The sequence below is a fragment of the Acanthochromis polyacanthus genome, chromosome 5 (genome assembly GCF_021347895.1).
Source record: "Acanthochromis polyacanthus isolate Apoly-LR-REF ecotype Palm Island chromosome 5, KAUST_Apoly_ChrSc, whole genome shotgun sequence".
NCBI lineage: Eukaryota > Metazoa > Chordata > Actinopteri > Pomacentridae > Acanthochromis > Acanthochromis polyacanthus.
This window is the reverse complement of record NC_067117.1, coordinates 17,060,403-17,078,221: the sequence shown is the minus strand read 5'-3', so window position 1 is coordinate 17,078,221 and position 17,819 is coordinate 17,060,403. Positions and strand designations below refer to the sequence as shown.

General features: G+C 39.9%; 2 protein-coding genes across 2 annotated transcripts; both read left to right on the top strand.

Annotated features, from left to right (window-relative positions):
• The first annotated feature begins 1,228 nt into the window (after window positions 1-1,228).
• On the top strand, window positions 1,229-13,386 carry stx16 (syntaxin 16). Its single transcript, XM_022208596.2, has 9 exons — window positions 1,229-1,710; window positions 5,678-5,689; window positions 6,338-6,445; window positions 6,551-6,691; window positions 6,915-7,077; window positions 7,225-7,313; window positions 8,397-8,540; window positions 8,898-8,978; window positions 11,845-13,386. The coding sequence occupies exons 1-9, from the start codon at window positions 1,585-1,587 to the stop codon at window positions 11,944-11,946; spliced, it is 966 nt and encodes a 321-aa protein (XP_022064288.1). The 5' UTR covers window positions 1,229-1,584; the 3' UTR covers window positions 11,947-13,386.
• A 1,127-nt stretch (window positions 13,387-14,513) lies between these two features.
• LOC110961111 (EEF1A lysine methyltransferase 3) lies at window positions 14,514-17,670 on the top strand. The gene is made up of 3 exons (XM_022208592.2): window positions 14,514-15,007; window positions 15,111-15,222; window positions 17,016-17,670. Exons 1-3 carry the CDS (start codon window positions 14,846-14,848, stop codon window positions 17,408-17,410), a joined length of 669 nt encoding a protein of 222 aa, XP_022064284.2. The 5' UTR covers window positions 14,514-14,845; the 3' UTR covers window positions 17,411-17,670.
• Window positions 17,671-17,819: the final 149 nt, after the last annotated feature.

Here is a 17,819-nt window from a genome sequence, read left to right as displayed (position 1 = left end):
TGTCCCCTGCCTTCACTTTAAGTCAGCTGGGATGGACTCCAGGTCCCCTGTTACCACAACGAAGATTATGTGGTGTATAGATAATGGATGGATAGATGCTTCCTACAGAATCATGGACTGTGTTACATCACAACTGTCTAGGGGGAGTTAGGACGATAACTACACCAAGTGGTCTTGGTTTGGTAAAGCAATTTATTGCTGAGTGACAAAATTAACAAAAGAAAAGGCGAGTACACTACAAATAAAACAACCAAAATGTCAAACGTATTTACACAACAGAAGTTGCATATCTGCATGAGCCACAAAGACAAGAGGTACCAAGGAGAGCTACTCACAGTAGGTCACCTTGACTGTGAGTTTGGTTGAAGATTTAAATCACAGGTGTGGTGATTGCTGCAGTCTGGTTGGTAACTGGGTGGCGGTCTAACCCTGCGGTGCAGTAGGCGGGAAGTGAACTGGGGCAGCAGCTCCAGGCCAGTCATCCACTACTGGAGATGGGTTGGCTCTGGAGTTCTTTAGCCAGCTGTAATCACAAGTCTACACAAACTCTCTCCCCACAGACAGGCTACAAGGGTCCAGCACAAAAAGAAGGCACACGACAACCAGGAGCCATAACAGACAGTATAAAGACAAGCCGTATGTGACACCAAACTTCCTGAAGAGCACTTTATGGGTGTTGGAACTTTTAAATTGTATTCCTTCTAAATTAAATCAAGCCATTTTGATGCATTAATAACATTTCAGGCACAGTTTAAGGATAGCAGTCGTTTTACAGCAGGTAGATATCACTTATTGTAATAATAGCCAATAGCCAGCATTACTTTTAACTCTTCTATTTGTGCCTCATTTTAGCCAGTTGTGTATGGTACTGATATCCTATTACTTTCTACTATTAAGCACTGTATTTATTATATTATGACCAATATCTGACACAAGAATTTCCTTCGGGAGTAATAAAGTTTTTATCTTATGTGAGTTGAATTGGTCCTGTAAAACAGTTTCAGCCACACAGGGCAGATAAAATGACACAGGGACAAAAGAGATATTTTTATGGCTGTTTGATCAAGGTAAAAGCTGCTGTAGGTTTACATAAACTGGGGATACAGCTTTAACGATCACTTTTTGGCACCACGTCCTGATATGGAGCTGTATTTATTTCTCTGCATGTTCTCTGTAAAGCGGTAGGTGGTGATGATCGCTGCAGCTACAGATGAGAGCGCAGTTAATGAACCGGAGAAGAAGAATCGGTTTACGCAGGTGTTTACGTTCTCCCACTTCCGTAGCTGCCTGAAGCGGAATAACGTTACCAATCTGACTCTGCATCTATAAATTTGACAACAAACTCTCGGTCATGTCTGTTATTTTTTGATTAAGTATTAGAGCTGCTTACGAGATGGACATGAATCAGGTGGTTTGCTGTAAACTGTAGGCGCTGTATCGCGAGTTTTCCTCGTCATTCATCGCAGTCAAAGCTAAAGCTAGCGGTGTTAGCAGCGCGTCCACGGCATAGTGGACATAGTTTGATAAATCATCGCCTGATCCGCACTTTGTTCAGTGTTAATTTAGATATCAAGCAAGGCAGTCATGGCCACTAGGCGTCTGACCGATGCCTTCTTGTTAATGCGGAACAATGCAATCCAAAACCGGCAGATATTGGCTGAGCAAGTGAGTACATACGACCCCCGTCTGAGTACACGTAGCAATGCTGCGGTGAGTGGTCTGCATCGTTTTGACATTTTACTGTGTGTGTTTGCATATAGCCAGTCACTAATAGCTGTTAGCTAGCTCCAACTGTGTGGTAGTAGCTACTAGTTATTATTTAGGACGGTTTCTACGACCTCTGAGCCTCAGTGGCCCGTAGTGTCACTTCAGGACTCATTGATGTGGCTCAGTGAGGCGATGGAGGAGGATGAAAAACATTGTGCAGGCATGTTTTTCACCTCTCATCAGCTAAATGTCCACTGGAAACAATAGGAGAAAGACTTGTTAAATGTTAGCAAGGGCTATTTAATAGCAAGATAATCATAATAATTTTGCCAGAGTAAGTTATGTAAAATTAAAGCATGCTTTTACCGTCAAATGTGCTCCTCACTAGTATAGCCTGTGCTGTGACCTCTGACCTAGTCTAGATCAGACTGTGCCTGTGATCTGTGATTGATATAGACTGAAGCTGATGTTTTCCATGCATTTAGAAAAACGTGTCACACAAACTAAGACAAGAAAAGTGCTCTGTAATGTCGCTGAAAACGTTTACCGCTAGTCCTAGAGTTAAGTTCATCTCTCTAGTGGAGCCGTAAAGAAAAGAAAGTCATCTTATTGTTAGTTTGGTGGAGGAACATGTATTTTCCACAACACACTTTGCTTTCACCGAAAAGAAATTAGTGATGCATCCTTATGATATTGATTTCTACTAAATACTGATCCATTCCCTCCCCTTTTCCAAAACAGAGACTTAACTGTATGAAACTCCATTCATCCATCCATCCATTATCTATACACCGCTTAGTCCTCATTAGGGTCATAGGGGCTGGAGTCTATCCCAGCTGAGATAGGGTGAAGGCAGGGGACACCATGGGCAGATCACCAGTCTATCACAGGGCTACACATAGAGACAATCAGTCACACACATTCACACCTACAGACAATTCAGAATCACCTGTATGAGACTCACTGAGATTTACAAAAAAAATCCTTTCTATACAACGAGACTTCCAGGGCCAGTGATGGAAAGAATATCCAGATTCTTTAGTAAAAGTACCAGTGCAGTAATGTAAAAACACTCCATCACTGGTAAAAGCCCAACCTGAAAATGCCTACCAATTAAGTAAAAGTACATAAGTGTCAGCTGCAATGTTTTGTAATTAAACTAAAAGTACTAGTTTGGTCTCTCTGACTGATCTACTTGTATATGTCACAGTAGAGATGGCAATTCAGTAGAATTGGCAATTCTCCTAGGAGAGATACCAATCACAATCTCTACTAGGAGACTTGGCAATTCTCCTAGTAGACATTGCGATTGCTAACCCAAACCAATTCAGTAGAATTGCCAGTTCTCCTAGAGGAGATTGCGATTGGCATGTCTACTAGGAGAATTGCCAGTTCTATTGAATTGCCATCTCTACTGTGACATATACATGATACCATTAAATTATTAATACAGAATCATCATTGTGTAAGTAGTAGGGCTGAATAATTCATCAATTTGAATTGTGACTGGAAGCAATGCGATTAGCAAATTGGAAAAGCTGCAGTTTTGCCTATACATTACTTTCCCTTGCTGACCTGGGGTTAAAACTGTGGGAATTATGCTGGTGGTATGTGGTAATACACCATCACACATTTTAAATGTGAATTTAAAAAAAAAAAAACAATCAAATGGCAGTCATCTAATATTGATATTTCTTCTAAATTGTTCAAATGTTTGATTTTTGGAGAGGCGTTGGAGCATTTAAACATTTTTTTTAAATGAAACCATGTGGGAAGTTTGCAGGAAAAAATCACCATTTGTGAAAGCTGGTCAAAATTCATAGACATCTGAAATATGAAACTGACTACACACTGTGTTTTGGAAGATGTTGGAAGCCATAAAATTTGGAAACATTGTGTGTTGTATTTTAAAAAGCTGTTGCATTTTCCATTTTGTGACATCTTTAGCTTCAAAGTAAGTAAAGTTGTTCAATAAAGTGGAATAGAAAGTATGTTAAATTCCCTCTAAAATCGAAAAGAGTGGAAGTATAAGGTAGCACAAAATGGTCTCATTAAGATGCTCAAGTATTTCAGACTTATACTTAAGTACAGTCGATGTACTTAGTTACTTTCCACCACTGGCTGAGGTGCTACAGAATTGAGCTGATGACATTCTTTGGCTGACATTGATGAATTCTGTGATTAATGTTGAGTTCAGAGAGGTCACATTGTTCGCTAGAAATTCTTCATTATTCTGACATTTTAAAAAAGAATGCTCCATCCCGTATGAATATCCTGCAGTTTTCTTCTTGCATATTATGGTTAAACTCCATTGCACAGCTTCTTCTGGTTTCCTGCCACTTGTTCTAAGCTGGTAGAACCAAGCAGGTGTAGCCTACATGTGACTATTCACACTCTGCTGTGAGCATTTTAACTGCTTACCTGCTCGCTGAGGTAGATTAATTTCTTGCAGCCCGGACGCCCAGAGACAATGAACATGTAATGATATTAGCTGCACAGCTTCTATACCGAAAAATAAAATCCACAGCCACACAAAAAAAGTTTTTTCTTGTTCCTCTGCACTTCTTGACGGCACAGAATACAGAGAAAAGTGGATGTGGAGAGGCTGATCACTGAGTAACAAAGATCATTTTAACCATCAGGCCGAGCCGAGCTACAGGATTGAAGACCTTTAAATAGTTGTGACTCCTGGACTGACACTGTGTGTTAGTGCATCTCTTTGTGACACACAGTGCAGAGCAGCATGTTGGGAGCATCAGCAAGTACGCTCAGAATAACAGAACTCAGTGATGATGCTGTGGTATTATGTTAATAGTTCTCCCACTGAGAACCCAAAAAAAACCCATTCACTATTCAGTCAGTCCTCTGTGTTTATTTTACACAGAACCACAACAGGACGAGGCTCTCCACTGATCCTGTTACAGATTAATCAAAATTCTGTATTCGCAGACGGTCTCCTGTGACCAGAGAAGCTTCTTACCAAGATCTGCTCGCACTCAGTAAATCTCTTCCTCCTGTCCTTAAAGGGCATTTACTGCTCCAACCATGTTATTTATGTGTCATGACAATTTTAATGTCAAAGGTTTATCGGTAAAATCATGCGTGTAGCCTGCTGCTTTTCTTGTCTTGCATCTGTATTCAGTGTTCGTCTGTTGTCTTTGTGTTAGCTTCATCCCAGTGTCCACCAGAGATGATGTGAATTATTTGGTCATAAAATTGTGATTGTGAATTATAAATTATTTTTTTTCTCCATTTTTAGAGCAGTCAGCCATAGTCACGTTATCAAAGTGAAAGCTGTGAAAAATATTTGACACTAGGGGAAAATATGATGCGCATACATATTCACAGACTGAAATATTGTTGCTCTGTTTAAAAGACGACGACGACTCCACTAAAACTACTGTTTGACTGCTGACAGAGCTGCTGCACATTCAGGTTTAAAATGACTTTGCAGGAAGGCAGCTGTTTTTCAGTTCAAACAAGGCACACACATGCAAGAGACATATTTATGCAAAACAAATCATGTCTTTTAGGTTTAGTTATTGAATATTATAGTAAATTAATAATAATGTTAAATACCAGAAATATCGTGCTCCATGTCAAACTGTCTTTCAAACTCCTTCTTTTCTTCATCTGAGTCTTTACCATTTCTGCTCTCTCTGTAGTTTCTCATATTTCTCACACGTAATGATTTTATTTCTGAAAGGAAATTATTTTGTTGCAAGTTTCTAGATGATTTATTTTTGTGTCCTCCTTAATTGTACTGTTTCATACATGGCTGGAATTAATAGCCACATATGTTTTACAATATTTTTAATTCACTGGTTTGTAGAAATGGATGCAAAGACATATCTGGTATACGAAAATCTGACTTCTTTGGCCTCACTTTCTGTTACTTCTGTCTTTCTCTCCTTTTCCTTGTCCTCTGTTGGATCTGTTGGACCACTCTGCTCTCTGCCAATCACATTAGGAGCTTGATGAGGTACTGTGGTAGTTTCCCTTTGTGGTAGAATAACTTTAGAATCATAAATTACAGGGTTCTCACCAGGATTTTTTTTTACAGCGTAATGGCAGGTCCTCGCGCACGCGTAATAGCCTTCATTAAATCTCGCTAGCGGCCGGCCCAGATGTCAGCCAATGATGTCACGCAGATGCTCCAAATGCTCGTGATTTAGGTCACTATTAACCATACATGACATCACGGAAACAACCAAGACATGCTAATTGTAACCCCGAGATTGGAAGCGACTCTTAATTTTAGACGGGAACGGGTCAATCGACAGGAAAGTACGGCTGAGGTGGGGAGACGTAAATTCACCTAGATAGGCACCCAGTCGATAAAAACAAACGTACATGGCGTTATCTGTCAAAATAACTCTCTTTCACAGCGCCAACTGCCCCAATAAAGAAGTTTTCTCACATAAATATGGAAATATTACGCGAGCAAATGTGCTCAAAACGCAATACCACAACTTGAAAGGCAGCGTAGCGGCCCTAATCACAGCGTAATCTTTTAAACTGAAAGCGTAACGGCCCGTTACGCTGAAATGCGCTGGCGAGAACCCTGAATTAGTACATACTGTTAAAATATTATGTGAAACGTTTTAATAGGGTGATTTGTGTTTTTAAGTTGGCTGACGACCGAATGGCCCTGGTGTCTGGGATCAGTCTGGATCCTGAAGCTGCCATCGGAGTCACCAAGAAACTTCCTCCCAAGTGGGTGGAGGGGGTTGATGAGGTAAAACCCAAACTGGACTGTGTTATTTTGTACTCATTTTTGCCGGAGTTAATATACAAAATATCGTCTTTATGGGATTTTTCACTGTCGATCATCACCTTTCAGATCCAGTATGAGATCACACGGGTTCGGCAGAAGATGAAGGACCTGGCCATACTTCATGACAAGCACATGAATCGTCCAACGTTGGATGACAGTAGTGAAGAAGAACATGCCATAGAAATCACTACTCAAGAGATCACACAGGTACACTCATTTTTAATGACTGTCATATACATATTGCATATTTTAGATTAAAAGATGATACGTTTCTTTATTGAAATACTACTTATTTGAATATAGATAAGTATTTATGAGAGTATGATCTCGTACTGATTCTCTAGTCGACATATCTGACAGCAGTTAATGAGACTGGGATAAAACAGATGGTTGTTTTGTGCCAGCTCACCATTTCTGCGGTCCATTGCAGATGTTCCATCGATGCCAGCGAGCTGTGACGGGTTTGCAGTCTCGTTGTGGCCACTGCACCGAGCAGGAGGAGAGACTCTTGAGAAACGTGGTGTCGTCTCTGGCACAGAGCCTGCAGGATCTCTCCACCAGTTTTAGACACACACAGTCTGGCTACCTAAAACGTAAGAACCGCACCACAGCTGGTCTTTATAAGTTCTTACACCTCATTGTCATATCTCACATGTTTGTACCCTTATCAAGGTTATATCTTGTGTTGTTTCTCTTCTGTTCTAATGTTAATACCATCATGGCATTGGTCTGTCCTCCAGGTATGAAGAATCGCGAAGAGAGATCGAAGCATTTTTTTGACTCGGGGCCGCTAATGGAAGAAGATGAAGATTTAGCTCTATATGAAAAGGTGAGCGGTGTTTTTCAAAGGCAGTCATCTATTCAGATAAATCCACTGAGAGTTAAACTACATAGTTCATTAACTGCAGAAATATTACATGCTGTCATCATGAGTACAACTTTTCTGTTTTTATTTTACCTGGAAAGTCATTAAGAATACATTCTTATTCAAAATGGCAGCAATGGCAGACCTGGGGTAAAGGACTGAAAACAAATGCCAAATGTTAAAAGACGAAAGCACGTATCTGAAAGCAACATGACCTTGGGGATCAATAAAGTATTTCTGATTCTGAAAACATTTCACCACAAAAACACAGCCAACGGCCACAATGCAATAACAAGACGAGTAATATGCACAAGCAGTGAGTGAAACAGTTAAGATAAGACATCGAAAACAGCAGGGGGAAGAGAACAAAAAATAGAAAAACGCGGGTTTCAGTGCCTTTTACTAATATTCGTATTGGACAGGAAATGGCCTCAATATGTGAAGTGAATGTATGGGGGAGAAAAAGCAAAAAATGTCAGATTTTTTGAAAACATCAAGAGCACAAAGGTAGTTTTTAAAACTTAGAAAACAGCGGTACTGTTTAGTTAATATTAGTTACTATTGTAACAAATCAGTCACAAATGTGATGCCAACATGGTTAAAGATCTTTCTACTAGTGCTGTCAAAATGATGTTGAACTACTCTATGTGAGAAAACAATGAGTTTGAGCCATTATAACATCTACTTGTGTGCATTATATATATATATTTATATATATAAGAGAGCCAAAAAATCCAACAGGAGACATAACTAATCCTCATTTAGGCGCATATTTTTGAGATGTGCCTTGAGGTCGTGAGAGGTGGCCAACTGTAGCTTATCTAGCTTCCATGAAGCTTTGCTTGAGGTTAAACTACTATGCCATCTACTGACCAAAAATGTATTTCCAGGCAGGCTTTTTAGACAAGTTTATTTAATCACATTTGAAATATTCATTGACATACCTGGACCTTTTAATTGGATCTGTTAAGAGTACCAATGTCCCGTGAACTGATCTGCGTTTACCATAAGGCATTAAATGTGCATTTTTAACCTGCTGTCTTTCAGGGCTTCACAGACGATCAGCTGATGCTGGTGGAGCAGAACACAGTTATGGTTGAAGAACGGGAGCGGGAGATCCGACAAATAGTGCAATCCATCTCAGACCTCAATGAGATTTTCCGAGACTTGGCTGGAATGGTGGTGGAGCAGGTATTTGAAACCTTGAAAGATTGTTTCATGAGTCCAGGAGAAAACAAAATCTAATTCAGAATACCGGTACATATGCGTGGGATCATCAGTGAGCTATCTGGATGGTTTACAAAATTTAAAGTATCATGCTTGTTGGAATTTTTGATTTAAAATTTCTCTTATGCCTTGGGTCAAAATTATATACATTTTTTTAATTATGAGAGGAAAGCACTTTTAACTGACATTTAAGGCAAAGCAAACTCAAATTTGGAAGGTATTTTGCATCAAAATGCTAACATACTTTGCATAAAAATATATGATCTGCAACTGAAATGGTTTTCTTTCACTAATAAAATTCTATGCTCTTCTTCCCCGCAGGGCACCGTTCTTGATAGAATCGACTTCAATGTGGAGCAGGCTTGTGTTAAAACAGAAGACGGATTGAAACAGTTACAGAAGGTAAATATGATGTGCTCATGTCGACATGAAATAATACATTACACTACAGAAACAGTTTAACATTTGAAGGGTTTTTCCACTGTGAGTGGGTTAGTTGTGGCCTCTGTGCACAGCTGTGATCATCATGTTTTTCCACCACAAACAAAAATATAGTTCACTTTAAACCACGAAAGAACCAGAAGAGTTCAGTTTACATCAGCAGTAACTTCACACGCCTCTGATTTGATTGAAAACTGTCGATGAGCAGTAAATTGAGGCCGTTACCTGAATGTACAGACCCTTTCCAGAAAATTAGAATATGATAGAAACGTTTATTTATTTCCGTAATTCCATTCAAAAAGTTAAACTTTCGTAGATTATAGATTCAGGGCCCACAATTTAAATGACTTCAAGTATTTATTTGTTTATGTTTACATAATTTGGGCTTCAAGCTCATAAAACCCATGAAAACAGGAATTCAGAAAATTAGAATACTATTAAGAAATCACCATTTACTACTCAGTTTTTGCAGAAAAAGAAAGGAAATTAGGATCAAATCAATGAAAATATGGCACTTTCAAAACGATATGTCAATCTTCAGTACTTTGTTGGGAATCCCTTTGCCTAAATCACTGCCTCGATGCGCCGTGGCATTGAGGCAATCAGCCTGTGGCATTGCCTGGGAGTTATGGAAGCCCAGATTTCCTTGATGCTTGCTGTCAGCTCTTGTGTCTTCGGGTCTGGTTCCCTTCATTTTCCTCTTGATAATACCCCATAGATTCTCAGTGGGGTTTAGGGCTGGTAAGTTGGCTGGCCAGTCAAGCACTGTGATGGGCATCAAACCAGGTTTTGGTGCTTCTGGTAGTATTGGCAGGGACCAGGTCCTGCTGGAAGATGAAATCTGCATCTCCATACAGATCCTCAGCAGAAGGAATCATGAAGTCCTCTAAAACATTCTGGTAGACTGTTGCGGTGACCTTGGATTTAAGAAAGCAGAGTTTACCAACACCTGCACCGGACATTGCAGCCCAAATCATGACAGACTGTGGATATTTCACACTTGACCTCAAGCACCATGGGTTCTGTTCCTCACTCGTCTTCCTCCAAACCCTTGGACCTTGATTCCCAAATGAAAGGTACACTTTACTTTCATTGGAAAAGATGACCTTGGACCACTGGCCAACAGTCCAGTCCTTCTCCTCCTTGGCCCAGTTGAGATGCTTCCTATGTTGGCTCAGACTCAGAAGTGGCTTGACCCGAGGAACCCGACAGTTGTAGCCCATCTCCCGGATGCGTCTGAATGTGGTGGTATTTTGAAGCTGTGACTCCCGCCTCATTCCACTCTTTCTGGATCTCTGCCTGATTCTTGAATCTTCTCTGTTTGATAATCCGCTGAAGCCCACGGTCATCTCTTTTGTTGGTGCATCTTCTCCTGCCACATTTTGCCTTTCCACTCGGCTTTCCATTGATGTTCTTGAACACAGCACTCTCTTCTGGCCAGTTGTCAAGTCTGCAGTCTTCCCCATATTGAACCAAACTGAGACAATTGAACCAAACGAAGCAATTTAATGACACCTGGGGAAACCTGTGCAGGTGCTCTAAGGGGCCATTTACATGAGGACCATCTTAACAGAAAACGCAAAAGTGGCGTCTTGTGATTTCACGTTTAGACGAGCGGTTTTGAAGGAAATCTGCGTATATACGGTGACTCTATAGTGTGTGGAATTCGATTGGATATGCATGCCAGGCAGCTGGGTGGCGCTGTGATTAAACTCCGCCATGTCTACGCGCATGCTTACTATCTCCCTTTTCGGATCTCCGCCGCGGTAAATGTTCATGAATGGAATCTGTACAGATTCTGTACGTTTGTTGGTACGACTCCTGTAGTGTACATGGAGCTGCCAGAGTTGCTTGAAGGTAGGAAGGATGGAAATAATCACACATCTTTGTTTACGTCCTTGTACCGGCCGGCAAACCAAAGCACCGGCCCACGTATGTGACGTAATCGCGTACGCGACGTGGTCAGATCTCGGCAAAGTTTTGCTGTTTAGACGGAAACGTAACGGCGGAGCGTTTTCTACTTTTCCACTCTGGAGGCCGGTTTCAAATTTTTGCATTTTCAAGCCCCCAAAACGCCGTCCTCGTATAAACGATAGGGTGTTTTGTTGAAATATTTTGACGTTTTAAACCTGCAAGCGTCCTCGTGTAAACGGCCCCTAAGTTAGTAGATGATTAGTGTGTGACAGTTTAAAACAGTCATGCCCTGTATAATTTGGGCAGATTTCTTCACAGTACTCTAATTTTTTGAATTCCTGTATTTGTAGGTTTTATGAGCTGGAAGCCCAAATTATGTAAACATAAACAAATAAATACTTGAAATTGTTTGAATTGTTGACCCTGAATCTATAATCTATGAAAGTTTAACTTTTTGAATGGAATTACGGAAATTAATAAAATTTTCCATCGTATTCCATTTTTTTGGAAAGGGTCTGTACAAGCAAGGGAACTGGATTAGAAATTGAGAGCTGAACACAGAGAAACTTTAAAAACAGATTGTCCTCCAGTGTCCAGCACAGGTTTGGCCCCAGAGGTGGTACAGGTGGGTGGTGGAGAGTCCTGCTGCATAGCGGATCCACAGCATTGCTATCACCTGCTGTGAAAACATGTTGTCATGGTTTGGCACAGCTAAATTAGGCCAACCTGGGCCAGTGGAACAACCCTGTTTGGTTAAGTGATTGTCACCATTTTTAGCACACGTGCACAGCACTGGGAAAACATGAAGGCAACAATTATAGCTAAAAGCATAATTAGGATTTACCATATGTTCTGAACAATAATAATAATGTGAATTCTTACACTGAATTCATTGCCTTTATTTTCTTTGCAGGCTGAACAGTACCAGAAGAAAAACAGAAAGATGCTGGTCATTTTGATCCTCTTTATCATAGTCATTGTTCTAATTATTATTCTTTTTGGAACAAAGTTTTAATTATGCATTCCTCTGGCTTTTCGTTTTCTGTCTGAGTGTTTGTTGTGCATCTGTGTGGACTTGGACTCGATTCTACTCTAAAGAAATGTGACTGCCTTTCATACCAACCAGGAAGCGTCAAGAAGTGTTCCACGTCTTTGCGGGCACACTTTGGGCTTCGTGGAGATGTTCTTTGGTTGATTTTAATGACAAACAATCGACAGCCTGTTCGAGCTGCGGCTATTTTATCAAATGACTGCCAAGACGGTGACAGAGGTCTGTCGACCCGAACATGCAGACATAAATGTGTCTTAAAAGAAAACACTTTGTGATGTATGGAAATGGACTACTAATGTTAAGTTGCTTAAGCAGAGCCTTCTCAAAGCACGAATTGTGATATTGTGCAAAAACGCATCATTTCTGTCGAATATCATCATACTACTTTAGTTTCTCGGGGGGAGATTTGACAAGAACGAATGTTTGCAAAAAAAACATGCAGTTGGTCCAATGTTACTGCAAGTTCATTTTCATCTGGATATTACATTTACATCAGTATTTTACCTTGAAAGACTAAAGGAGAATGTTTTGCATTAGGGCAGTCCCAGATAAGATTAGAATAGCCATTCAGTACCAAATAAATTCCTTTGGTCTAAGGACCATTTGAGTTTTTTTTAACATCATATTCAATAATAATATTCAAGGTCCTGTTAGTCCACTGTTGGCCTGAGGAGGATGCATACAGCCATGTGCCTCCTCCACTTCATCCTGTAATATAAAATCATGCCCATCTCACACTGGCTGCACTTTTTATGAAGTGCTCCTTTTATAAAACACTTGTTTTTTGTTTTCTGTGGTCCTTGCATAAAGTGCTACCTTTTTTAAACTCTTGCAGTTTGCACATATTGAGGCCTGAGGGGGAGGGGGTTGTGTTATGGATGTATTACTACTGTCATCTGTATGATAAGAAGAATTATTTATTTTCTAATAACTACAAATAATCCAGAGGTGTTCTGTTTCTGGCAGATTTGCTGTATATTGAGTAGAGTGTATGTGTAGCCTGAACCCAGCAGTTGTTGTCCACTCCACTGAGGAAACTGTGATGTAGTCCAACACAAGCAGACATCTGAAGACAGCATTATGATTCTTTCTTTTGTTTTAGTTTGGACGCGTTACATTTTGTCTGGCCGTGTTGGAAATTCTTTACATGTTCTTGTGTTCTTTAAAGACTGATAAGCTGAAATGATGAAGAGCTTTATTCAACATATCTGTACTCGACTCTACACTTTATATACCTGAGAAATCATCTTTGTCATTGATGTGAAGTTGTGTGTGTGTGTGGAAAAAAATGGTTATGTCCTAGTGGTACTTCACTTAAATATTGTTTTCCAGACAAATGACGGTAGGGGTGATGAGAAGGTGACCTTTTTTGCTTTGTTTTTTTTTAATAAACTTGGAACATGATGGTGTTTTGTGTGTTTTTGAAGTGCAGCATTCCAATAGTGCAGAAAATAATAAAATTACCACCTTTAATGATAGTAGACAGCTTCCCTATCAACATAAAGAATGTGACATGAGAGCAAAATTGAAATATAACTATTTTAATACTTAATTCATCATTACAGTAAATTTTCAAGCAAACAAGCCAAATATGAGCTTTTTTAGACATGGATTTGCTGCTTTCCTGACTTAAGTAAAAGATGCTATTCAACCCACAGATAACTAGAATACAAGCCTAGTCATAGGCGAGTGACTATAGCATTGTTAGAATGTCTGAGACCAGAAAGCTAAAATCCACCCTAAAATGATATCGGCTAAATGGCTAAATCTCTGGTTTTCTTTTTTTTTCTAATATTGATTTGTGATGTACAAAGATTAACTGTAAGTGATTAGAGCAGGACATCCACACTCTCATACTTTACCATATATCACACCCCCATGTCTGTGCTGTCAGGACTATGCAGTCACTGTGGTAATCATGACCAAGATCCCTCTAGACATGCTTTACCACATCTAAGCCCAGCAAAGTTGACTTAGTCTCATCTAACCAAATATGTATCAGGCTTGTTATCGTGATATTTAGCAAAGTTTAATCTTGCAGTTTTGTTCCAAAGAGCATCCTGATGCAGACACACACATATATACGCACACATTAAAAATCATGTTCATGCAGACTGATTAGAAATCACAGAAGTACTCAGTTTCGTTTAAATGATCAAATATTTTTAGAAGTTTACATTTAAGAGCCTGTATTTTCAATGCAGCTTTCCACTCTAATGTGAACTTAGAAATAAAAATTGAGCCGTGATCTCATTTTTAATCGATTAGGTGACATGACCTTGGTGTGTAATGACTTCTGTTGCTTACTGTAGCTCTCAGCATCTCAATATTTTAAGACCGTTATAATGCATAACAATTTTGTTTGTATAATACCCAAGTAAAACAGCAATAGTTTAGAAGTAACACAAAACTAAGAGTGCTTGTGTTAAACTGATAGTTTCGTGTAATGCCACAGACGTGAGGCTACACACCACTAAAAACGGTTTTACCTGATAATAATCAATTTTCAGGAGGTGTAATTCATACCTCTTTTCCAGACTAAATTTATCAGCTGAAACTTAAATCCAAGCCTTCCTCTGCTGACTGAGTGAACTAGCTAGCTAACTTACAGCCGGCTAAACACTACCAGAACAGTGGGTTACACTGAAAAACTCCCTTTAAAGTAAAGCGAAGCTAGTTATCATTTTTCCACTTTCCTCATTCTACCACGTCGTTAATTTTTCTACGATTTACCGTTTAACTTAATGCAGCTTAAGCAGCTACTCGCTGAGCTAATGCTAACGCTAACGATATTTGACCTGGAAGACGTGCGACCATTGTAAACGTCTAAACGACAGAATCCCGGTTTTATCCACCGATAAGAATGACTTGTGTTGTGGATGAAGACGACCCGTTCCCAGTTGATGACTGTCTGTTTTTGGAGACATTTTCCCAGGATAATGTGTACACTTTGCTGGGTGAGGAGCTCAACATACGGCAGGTGTTCGGTGCTAACCTCGGCGTGGCTGCTCCGGTCTGGGAAGCTGTAAGAGCGGGTAGTTGGGACACTTTTCTTGCTTTGTGTAGACGTTGTATGTGACATTAAAGAAGTAAATTAAAGTTTTGTGGTGTTTTGTGGGTGTAAACAGGCGTTACATCTGTGCCGGTACTTCGGGGAGCAGTCAGTGCAGCTAGCGGGGAAGCGCATCATCGAGCTGGGAGCAGGCACCGGGGTGGTCGGTATCCTGGCAGCTCGCCTCGGTAGGTTTATTATGTGTGTTTCTGATTTTAGAATATATTACAAGATACTCCTAAACCTTCTCTGTATGTCCATTTGGTTCAGCTGGTGTCGGCTCATGCTCCAACACATCATGGTGTCAACTGTCAACAACAGAAGCACAGCTGATATTACAGCAGGTTAAAATGTAGTCACAAGTTTGGTTTCAAGGATTTTTCCTTCATTTTAACAATTTATATCTATAGTGCTGAATAAAACTGAAGGCACCAGAACTATGAAATGACACAAATAGGAATCTGCTGAAAACTACAAACCAAAAGGTGCCCTAATACTTGTTTGTTTTGCAGCTTTGCACACGATTTGCCCATAGACTGTGTAAATATATACATAATATACATAACAGCAGAATATTGGTCATGTCTTAACTAGTTTCATTATGTATTCACCTGGGATAGTTATTCTGTAAATCAAGTCATCATTATTTACATGGCACAAGTTGGCAAGTAACACTGGCGTTGTGCATTTCTCAAACAAGTTTGAATATTAAGGTTATGTCCCCACAGTATAGTAATTACCTGAATAATTTAAATTAGAACATTATTTATATAGCCCCTTCTACAAACTGAGTATCCAAAGTGCTTTACTGACAGGCTAGAAAAAAGAGGATACTCAAGGCAGAAAGAAAAAAGACCAGAGAAGCAAAAAGGCGAGGTAAAAGATACTAATTACAAGATGCAGAGTTTCAATTCAAACACCAACTGATGAAATAATAAAAATTCCAAATAACATTAAAGAAGAAGAAAAGGGAGAAAAACCATCAAAAACAAAGGTAGACAAATAATAAAAGAGTAAACTAAACTAAAACATTCTATAAAAGCAAGTCTATAAAAATGGATTTTCAGAAGTGATTTCAAAGAAGTCACTGATTCTGCAGCCTTATCTCCTCAGGCCGGTCGTTCCAAACCTAAGCACGGTCATGGTCATCTCATTATTGCCAAAATGTTGCTTGAAGTTTATCACAAGTGGCCAACAAGTGACCTTGCGTGGTTTAAGGAGTTAACAGCTCTTCAGATTGATTGATGCTAGAGGTACGGACCCGTACCCGTAGCATCTGTACTCGAGGTACGGATATAGGGCATATATGACATATACATTGCCATTGTTTCATGCTGTGATTTTGTTTGTATATATACAGCTGTTATATAACTTTAACCATGACATAGATCTACTGAAATACATCTTATACTCTATTATAAACCTTTCTACACCACAGCGATCTCATTCATCTTTATTACTTTTTAAATAACTGGCCAAAGACAGCGGGTGTAACTATAGTGAATGCAGAAGAGACACATGTATATAGAGCACAAGCCAGTTCATATCGACATGGAAGTCCTGTTTGCCGTAAAAATGGCCACTCGATAGGGGGCGCTGCGGTATTTCAGGCAGCGAGAATTAAAGAAGCAAATGGATAGTGCTGTATCCGTAGGCCACAGGCTACGCGTACGGGTCCGTATCTGTAGACACTACGCTTCAGATTGCAGCTTTTCTGATTAAAGCCCACATAAATGCCTCCAGAGTTCCAGCGGCAGACACAAATATGAAATACATTTTAGTTTGATAAACACCGTTTGTTTGCTAAAGAACATAGTAAAAATAAATATTACTAGATGTGCTTAAACTCTCAACTGGGGCTGTATGTAGTGCATCCATCTATACATGCACACAGATTGTCTTCATTTAATGGCCTCAGATCTTGACCTCAGAGTTTCATTGAAAGTTCATGGAATCAGATATCTAGATCTTTTTCTTCCAGGTGCAAAGGTGACGCTTACAGACCTTCCTTTGGCTCTTCCTCAACTAGAAGCCAATGTCTCTGCCAACATGCCTTCTAGTGGTTGGCCTTCCTCCCCTCCCACTGTCTGTCCTCTGTCCTGGGGTGAGGACCACATGAACTTCCCCTCTGACTGGGATCTGGTGCTTTGTGCAGATATAATTTACCTCCCAGAGACTTACCCACTGCTCATGGAGACACTCGCTCATTTGTGCAAAAACGGAGCCGCGGTGTATCTGTCATCCAAGATGCGAAAAGAACACAAGACTCCAAGTTTCTATGAGGAGCATCTACCAAGCAGATTTAATGTGGAGCTTGTGCACCGTCATGACAAACAAAACAATAACATCTACAAGGCGACTCCAAGAACAGATTAATGACTACAGGAACAGACTGCTACAGATGTGGGACTGCACTGTGACCAGTTATGGCTCTCTGGGTCCTTGGGTGGGTTTTTAAGAGTGAATGCATTCTGGAAAATGTGCAACTATCAGAAACACATTTATTTATATTGTTATGTTGGGTATTTGGAGCCACTAAAGGATCTCTGTTATCCTGTTTGTATCTCACTTGTTTTAACTGAGATCATGTTTAACCAATAAACATTTTAATGTGGGTACAAGTACCCAAAATCTAATACATATTTTATCTTTAGTTGGGTAGTCTGACTTACAGTGGTCTGGAAAAAAATGGCTCTTAAAGGGGAACTTCGGTTTTTTTCAACCTGGGGTCTGTCATTTCATACATGTGAGTGATGGAGAAATGAATTTTCAACATAGCTCCAGT